This window comes from Anomaloglossus baeobatrachus, unplaced genomic scaffold, assembly GCF_048569485.1.
Source record: "Anomaloglossus baeobatrachus isolate aAnoBae1 unplaced genomic scaffold, aAnoBae1.hap1 Scaffold_177, whole genome shotgun sequence".
NCBI lineage: Eukaryota > Metazoa > Chordata > Amphibia > Anura > Aromobatidae > Anomaloglossus > Anomaloglossus baeobatrachus.
Window position 1 is genome coordinate 277,939 of NW_027441947.1, and position 9,254 is coordinate 287,192.

A 9,254-nucleotide genomic window follows, 5' to 3' on the forward strand; every position below is an offset into this window, starting at 1 on the left:
TTTGTTCTTTAGGTGATGTGTGCTGTTGTTGTGGTATTACAGGCTCCTCTCCGGGTGTCACAGATCTGCTTCCCATGGCTGCTGGGGTCTGCTGTATCACAGAGCTGGGGCCCTGCTCTGCCTGCAGTTCATCTGGCAGTCGCTTTTGTGGCTGGGACAGGGGGTTTTCAACACTCCCTTCTGTAGTGTCCTGCTGTGCCTTATCTATGTTTATAGCTGAGCTGGCTGCTGTTATGTGAGGAGACAGTGAGGTCGCTCCACTGCATGTTTGCTGAGCGTTATCTCCTGCCTCAGTGTCTGCCAGCGCCATGTTGGAGAGAGCAGAGGTATCAGGCTGGGAGGCTGAGGTCCCGAAAAAGCGGGTGATATCTGTACCTTCCCCCTCTGGAGTCTGTACACTCGTCGCCCGTCCTCTCCTGCGTGCCATTACTGATCCTGGACCCGGTGAGTGCCTTTGAAGTGTGAGAATTCACCACTGGTGTGTGGGAGCTCCTTCTTACAGCATCTCAGTGTGCCATTGGCTAGCTCCGCCCCCCTGATTGGACTTTTTATTGTTTTGTAACATCATTTATATTATTTTAGTTAGCCATTAAAAAGTATCAGAACTACAAGATTATAATTTTGTTTCTCTCACTGAGAGCAAACATTCCTTTTTGTATTTAATTACTGAAATAAATTAACTTTTTGATGATATTTTAATTTATTGAGATGCACTTGTATATGGTTTCTGAATCTTTCTTAGTGGTCAAGAAATTACAATTTTCAAGTAAAACTTCTAGGTAGGACAATGGCTTCTACCCGTGTTAACTTTGTGATGTTCAAAAAGACTGCATTTGTATGTAAAACATTTCCCACATTCTGAACATGAAAATGGCTTCTCCCCTGTGTGAGTTCTCTGATGTGTAACAAGATGTGATTTTTGGTTAAAACATTTCCCGCATTCTGAACAAGAAAAGGGCTTCTCTCCAGTGTGAATTCTTTGATGCTGGATAAGTAGTGATGTACGTACAAAACATTTCCCACATTCTGAACATAAATAAGGGTTCTCCCCTATGTGAGTTCTTTGATGTGTAACAGAATCTGATTTGTGTGCAAAACATTTCCCACATTCTGAACATGAAAAAGGCTTCTCCCCTGTGTGAGTTTTCTGGTGAGTAATAAGATGTAATTTACGTGTAAAATATTTCCCACATTGTGAACATGAAAATGGCTTATCCCCTGTGTGAGTTCTCTGATGTGTAACAAGATGTGGTTTTTGGTTAAAACATTTCCCGCATTCTGAACAAGAAAAGGGCTTCTCTCCAGTGTGAATTCTTTGATGCTGAATAAGTAGTGATGTACGTACAAAACATTTCCCACATTCTGAACATAAATAAGGGTTCTCCCCTATGTGAGTTCTTTGATGTGTAACAGAATCTGATTTGTGTGCAAAACATTTCCCACATTCTGAACATGAAAAAGGCTTCTCCCCTGTGTGAGTTTTCTGGTGAGTAAGAAGATGTAATTTACGTGTAAAACATTTTCCACATTCTGAACATGAAAAAGGCTTCTCCCCTGTGTGAGTTCTCTGGTGTCTAATAAGTTGTGATTTTTGGCCAAAACATTTCCCACATTCTGAACAAAAAAAGGGCTTCTCTCCAGTGTGAATTCTTTGATGCCTAACGAGTAGTGATGTATGTACAAAACATTTCCCACATTGTGAACATGAAAATGGCTTCTCCCCTGTGTGAGTTCTCTGATGTGTAACAAGATGTGTTTTTTGGTTAAAACATTTCCCGCATTCTGAACAAGAAAAGGGCTTCTCTCCAGTGTGAATTCTTTGATGCTGAATAAGTAGTGATGTACGTACAAAACATTTCCCACATTCTGAACATGAATATGGCTTCTCCCCTGTGTGAGTTCTCTGGTGTCTAATAAGTTGTGATTTTTGGCCAAAACATTTCCCACATTCTGAACAAAAAAAGGGCTTCTCTCCAGTGTGAATTCTTTGATGCCTAACGAGTAGTGATGTATGTACAAAACATTTCCCACATTGTGAACATGAAAATGGCTTCTCCCCTGTGTGAGTTCTCTGATGTGTAACAAGATGTGTTTTTTGGTTAAAACATTTCCCGCATTCTGAACAAGAAAAGGGCTTCTCTCCAGTGTGAATTCTTTGATGCTGAATAAGTAGTGATGTACGTACAAAACATTTCCCACATTCTGAACATGAATATGGCTTCTCCCCTGTGTGAGTTCTTTGATGTGTAACAGAATCTGATTTACGTGTAAAACATTTTCCACATTCTGTACATGAAAAAGGCTTCTCCCCTGTGTGAGTTCTCTGGTGTCTAATAAGTTGTGATTTTTGGTTAAAACATTTCCCACATTCTGAACAAAAAAAGGGCTTCTCTCCAGTGTGAATTCTTTGATGCCTAACAAGTAGTGATGTATGTACAAAACATTTCCCACATTGTGAACATGAATATGGCTTCTCCCCTGTGTGAGTTCTCTGGTAACTAACAGACTCTGAAGAAAATCTTTTCTCGCCTGTGTGAATTTTTTTATGTATTATTTTAGATTCTAAAGTTGAAAATGGCTTTATTACTGTAAGAGCACTTCTACTTTGAATGCCTGATTTGTGACTTATATTTTTGTTTATAGTCTGTGATAAAACAGAAGGTTGGACCTGTTCAAAAGAATCAGATAATAGATCTTTGCTGTGAAGGAATGATGGTATATCTGGAATAGTTGCATTCACTTTAGTTATATCTTGTGTGATATCAAGGTCATCTGATTTAAAAAATGAAGATGTCAACTGTGCCTCTGATCTCCTGGTGCAGTCATCTGCCAAGAATAAAAAATATTTTTAATAACATAAAAATGTTAGGATATAATTTCTAAAATAGCTAAAGAAGTTGCAGTAATATATCAATCTAGAATTATAATTACTTGAAACAAAAACATTCACAATTTAGCAGTAGACCTCTGAGCAAGTACCACTGGAATAAGATGTTCAACCCTCTTTGTTCATTTTGCATCTCAAATATTTGAATAATAATCCACTAAATAATGTTTTCTGGCTAAAATTATAGCAAAAAGCGTCTACTCTGTCAGTGTGAAAATAGGATTCCACACCGGTTATAGTTGAAAAACTCTTGAAAAGAGAAATGGCTTCATAATCCAATCCAAAAAAATTCCAAAGCGAAATGTCATCGATGCTTCTCAGCGTTGCAGTGGCCCTAACACTGTTAGTATCCACATTAGCACAGAGAAGAACCCACATAAACATTTATGGTGTGTGTTTCCTGGAGCCCAAACTGGGCACTGTGTGTAGGGCAGTAAATTGGCAGATTTGTAATTTTCTCACTCCAACGTCCATTTCATGCCAATTTACAGAGACTGCCTCTGGAGTCAAAATAGTCATTTAGACTAAAGTAGAATACGGTAAATGCTATTTATTAACTATACGCTGGAGAGCAATATTAGAGAACAACACACAATTTCCTAAATGTTGCGGTCATTGTGTCGTCCTATGTGATTATTTCCTAACATGAAGAAACTCGCAGTATTTTAAGCTTATTTCATAAATTGAATTTTTTCAAAAGCACATGATAAAAATGTAAATGAAATAAATGTAAAAGAACACTGATCAAAATAAGAGAACACGTTCAGATACCTGCAAGTGATTGGTGTTAATCTGGCACCTGGTGCTAATTTCCTTAATTATCTGACAAACCCAAATTAACTGCAGTCCATAGAAATACACTGCTCACACTTTTGTCTTTGCTTTGCAAGTGAAAAAAAAAATGTATTTACAAGAAACCAGATATTTTAAGATAACCAATTTATACATTTCGGCCTAAGAGGCTTTGTTCACAGGGTCGCTAGGAAAAGGAAAATATATACAGTGACTAAACACTTATACAGATATATACATTATTTACAATATGAACTTTAGACAAGGATTTTTTCAAAAGTGTGAGAATAATTATAATACACATGATAAGACAGGTAAGGGAGGAAGATGAGGGTAGAGGACAAGGTACTGATGATTATAAGTGTTAGGTACATGTAAAATTGATCTCCTGTAATATTAAATGCAGGTTATGTCAGAAATGTACAAAAGTACAAAGAGGGGAAGAAATAGACTAAAGGCTGCTTTACACCAGACAATCTATCATGCGATAGATCGTCGGGGTCATGGTTTTTGTGACGCACATCCGGCATCGCTGGCGATGCCGGCCTGTGTGACACCTCCTAGCAACGCAGTATCGCTCACAAATCGTGAGTCGTGTACTGCTCGCTAGGTTCCATAATATTGTTTAATTTAGTTGATCATCGTTTCCGTGGTAGCACACGCCGCTCCGTGTGACACCACGGGAACGATGAGCAGCTCACCTGCCTCCCGCGGCCGCCGCCGGCTCTATGTGGAAGGAAGGAGGTGGGCGGGATGTTTACATCCTGCTCATCTCCGCCCCTCCGCTTCTATTGGCCGGCGGCCGTGTGACGTCGCTGTGACGCCGAACGTCCCTCCCACTTCAGGAAGTGGACGTTCGCCGCCCACAGCGTGGTCGCACGAGAGGTAAGTATGTGTGACGGGGGTTAACGACTTTGTGCGCCACGGGCAGCGATTTGCCCGTGACGCAAAAAGGACGGGGGCGGGTACGATCGATTGTGAAATTGCACAATCGGTCGTACCATGTAAAGCCGCCTTTAGAATAAGAGTGATGAGTAGTACCTGTGAATGGCAAGCATTCACGTGCCTGTGATTTCCTGAATGTAGCCCTTCCATAATATGAGCGCATGGGCTGTAAATAAAGCTAACGCCTTCACACTAGCCATCTCACAGACTTCAGGGAAATGACGTGTCATGGTGTACTGAGAGAGGCTGGCGCACTTGAGGGCGCTTAGTATATTGTGGGGCGGCTATGTGATAGTGTGCTGTAGCATCCTGGTAGTTATGGAGATGGCAGCGCATGCGCACTGATCAATCTAATGACTCACTGATGTAGCTGGCGCTTGCGTGTTGTGGAGCTTGCTGAGGCAACTTTGTAGTCATGGGGATGGTTGTGCGTGCGCGCTGATGAATCTAGTGACGCACTGTTAGGAATCAAAGCGCATGTGTGAAAAGCACAGCTATGAATCTGTAATGCCCTGTTTGCTATCAGTATAGAAAGGCCAGTTATATTAACAGCGCGTCACTCGATTCATCAGCACACACACTTACCAGTAGATCAAATTTACAGGTAGTATATAACTACCTAACACTTATTATCATCACTACATTTTCCTCTACCCTCATCCTCTTCCTTACCAGTCTTATCAAATGTGATATTATCATGTGCACTGCTTGTATATACTATCTAATATACTAATACTGTAACAACTATGTGTACACACTTGCTGTAGACTAGCATTATATTGTTATATAGGTACTCCTAACTTTCTACTACCATGTGCTTTCTTTAATATTTAAAAAATATCCAGAAACATCCAGATAGGAGATTATTCTCACACTTTTGAAAAAAATCCTTATCTAAAGTTCATATTGTAAATAATGTATATATCTGTTGTATATATCTGTATATGTGTTTAGTCGCTGTATATATTTTCCCTTTCCTAGCGACTCTAGGAACAAGGCCCCTTGGGCCAAAATGTAGGAATTAGTAGTGTTAAATTATAGGATTTCTCCTAAATAAAAACATTTTTTTCACTTGCAAAAGCAAAGACAAAAGTGTGTGCAGTGTATTTCTATGGATTGTAAATAAGGGGTCTAACCCGTACACTAGAACCCGAAACATAATCCAGGGTACACGCCATTTATTTATTATTTAAATCCTATGTACCTGGCAGCCTTAAGCCCGCTTTACACACTACAATATATCTTAAGATGTGTCGACGGGGTCATGTCGTAAGTGACGCACATCCGGCATCGTAAGGTACATTGTAGTGTGTAACAGGTACGTGCGATTGAACGTTAAAACATTCATCGCACGCACGTCGTTCATTCCTCATGAATTGAACGTTAGGTTGTTCATCGTACCCGGGGTAGCACACATCGCAGTGTGTGACACCCCGGGAACGATGAACAGATCTTACCTGCATCCCATGGCTCCCAGCCGACAATGCGGAAGGAAGGAGGTGGGCAGGATGTTTATGTTCCGCTCATCTCCGCCCCTCCGCTTCTATTGGCCGGCTGCCGCGTGATGTCGATGTGACGCCGAATGTCCCTCCCACTCCAGGAAGTGGACGTTCGCCGCCCACATCGAGGTCATATGGACGAGTAAGTACGTGTGACAGGGGTTAATCGTTTGTGCGGCACATTCAACAAATTGAACGTGCCGCACATACGATGGGGGCGTTGCAAATCGCATACGATATCGTATGCGAAATTGCAACGTGTAAAGCAGGCTTTAGTTTCCAGTTTGCACTGACTTTGCAAAAATGGTGTGCCGTTCCAAAGTGACTGAAACCCTCCGACAACAGGTTGTCTAGCTTAAGGCCAAAGGGGTGCCCCTATCAGCCATAGCAAGAGAAGTTGGTAAAGCCAAGTCTGTAATTTCAAAAATATTGCTTCTTTACAGCATCACAAACTCTTTCAAGTCCCCCAAGAAGACTGATATCCCTCAAAAGACAAATGCAAGAGAGGACAGGATCATAGGGAAAATCTCCATGGGTAATCGTTCCAAAACTTCAGCTGGAATTGCTAGCCAGAGTTCAGCACAGAACAGGGTAAAAATCTATCTTGTCATACAGTGTCATGATGTTTAGGAGCATTTGGACTGAAAGCCCACTCTGAAGTGACCAAACCTCTCATTAGCAGAAAGAATCAAAAGGAGGATGTTGTGTGGACAGAGGAGAAGTGGTCGTTTAAATGATTAAAGCAAGTTTAATTTATTTGGGTTTCATGGGAAATATTATATTTGTCGACAAACTAGGGAAATACTGAATCCGAAGTGTAGTAAGAAGTCAGTGAAAGGCGGTGGAGGAAGTGTCATGGTTTGGGGATTGTTTTCTGCAGGAGTTGGACCTCTCATACAGTTACATGGCAGAGTGAATGCAAGTGTGTATCAGAACCTTCTTCAACAACATGTGGTTCTTCACTTGCATTCATAACTCAATCAGCCAGCAATTTCCATACAGGACAATGCCCCCCGTCACACAACAAAATGGGTAAAGCAGTTCATTGAAACAGAAAACATTGAAACAATGAAATGGCTGCCCAGAGTCCTGATCTAAACCTAATGGAAAACCTCTGGAAAATCCTTGCTGACAAAGTTATGGCCAAGAAACCCACAACAGTCAAAGAACTGTGGAAGAGACTGGAAGACGAGAGGACCAAAATCCCACCAGAGCAGTGTGAGAGACTAGTGATGTCCTGTGGCCGCAGATGTGCTGAAGTCATTCACAGCGACGGCCGGTACACGTCCTACTGATTGATGACTGTTGTTACCGTCACAAAATTTAGTTATATCTTTTTCTGTGCTACAGTCATTGCAGTTCTCTAATTCTGATCATCATGTTTTGGGCAAAATCAAGGTTTTAGGTTGATAAACTTTGGATCTTTTGTAAAACACTATTCTAGTGGCAAAAACCTTCAAGTGTTGATCAATTTAAATTACATAATTTCTGAAAAAGCAAGTGATCATACATTGTTCTCTAATTTTGATCTCCAGTGTATGTTGCGGTATCACTATTTGTTTTAAGAACATCCAAATGCAATGTGTGATCATTTCTAATTAATTTATATTTTTAGCGAATTTCAGATTTTTTCTTAGTGACCAGGAAACAAATCAACCTCACATTACAGCTAAGATAAAGTACAATGTGTCACAAAAAAAAATCTCAGAAACACTGGGATCAGATTCAGCATTACAAAGGTGTTATCATGTAACGTGACAGATGTTAGATTGGAGAAATGGGGCCTGGATAGGAGCAGAAAACTGGCTGCAGTGGAAAGCCATGAAATAAGAGCGGCTTTGTACTAACTACTATAGAGAAAACTGTGACTATAGACAATAACACATCTACTAAAATGATCGCCCTCCACCCCGACAGCCTTCACCGTCAGTGATTTAGTAACTAGAGGGGACACATCTGGAGTAATTACAGTATGTCGCTCGGGGGCTCTCGGCAATCCAAACTATTGTAGGGGCCAATATCTTCCGTCAGATGAGTTTCTTGAAGAAATATTAGACATTTACAGAGAACTTCTTAACATAGTCCAGTAAACCTGAGTTGTACTCATTTAAGGTGAACCATCAGTGCTACTGTGAGTTTTGGCCAGAAAAGTAGAGAAAGTATTAGTGCTCCCCATTTCAGGAGCGATTGTGCAGTAATCTGAATTCCTTAGGATCAGAAACATAATAGCATTCATGACGATCTTGTAGATGTGAGTGAATGTATTTTAGAGCCATCATCCACGCACAGCTTAGCGATTTATCATGGCGGAGATGTCATGTTATCTTTATAATTTATCACAATCCTCTTTGAAGGAGACAAGTGGGATTGAAGAGAACATCTGTGCTCGATCTCCACAAAGCAGGACCTGGAGGCCATGTTTACAAGACTAGAGGAGACTCAGACCCGGGGCCCATATTCTTTTAAACAAGACATTACGCAAGTGGGCAAGAGTGGATGACCTAGAGTCTGACACAGCCTCTTTATATCAAACAATACAGGACCAATATCTCATTATATCTGAACACACCACTCAGATCTCAGATATTCTAACATTTATAGATAACAGAGAACCGTCACATATCAAACAATTTCTGTATTCGTGGCAAGTTGGAAGAAATCTCTTCCCATTTGCTGAAGAAAACCATTAATACTTTATGATTTACTATACTTCCTATGATTTACTTGGGAGGAAAGAGGACCCTAAAGGCCGCTTTACATGCTGCGACATCGCTCAAGCGATCTTGTTGGCGTCACGGAATTGGTGACGCACATCCGGCCGCTTTAGCGATCTCGTTGCGTGTGACACCTATGTGCGATTTTGAATCGTCGCAAAATCGTTAAAAATCGGACTTCCTGTTCCTGCGCTGAGATGTGAGGAGGGAGAAGAAGCAGCTCCATACAGCCCCTGCAATATACAGCGACCTACAGAAACAAATAGCACCCTAGACCAACATATAAAGGCTGCACTGAATCACCAGCTGTCAGTGCATGGATCGTTGGAGAGAGAGAGTTGGAGAATCCATGCGACACGGCCTGAAAAAGGAACTGTTGATTTTGGGGATTATGGTTAAGCTCATTACGTGGAATGT

At 41.1% G+C, this 9,254-nt stretch overlaps 1 protein-coding gene across 1 annotated transcript; it reads right to left on the reverse strand.

Moving 5' to 3' along the window:
• Positions 1-551: 551 nt before the first annotated feature.
• On the reverse strand, positions 552-5,041 carry LOC142260753 (uncharacterized). Its single transcript, XM_075332076.1, has 2 exons — positions 4,987-5,041; positions 552-2,826 (listed from the first exon to the last, which is right to left on the reverse strand). Exons 1-2 carry the CDS (start codon positions 5,039-5,041, stop codon positions 776-778), a joined length of 2,106 nt encoding a protein of 701 aa, XP_075188191.1. The 3' UTR covers positions 552-775.
• Positions 5,042-9,254: the final 4,213 nt, after the last annotated feature.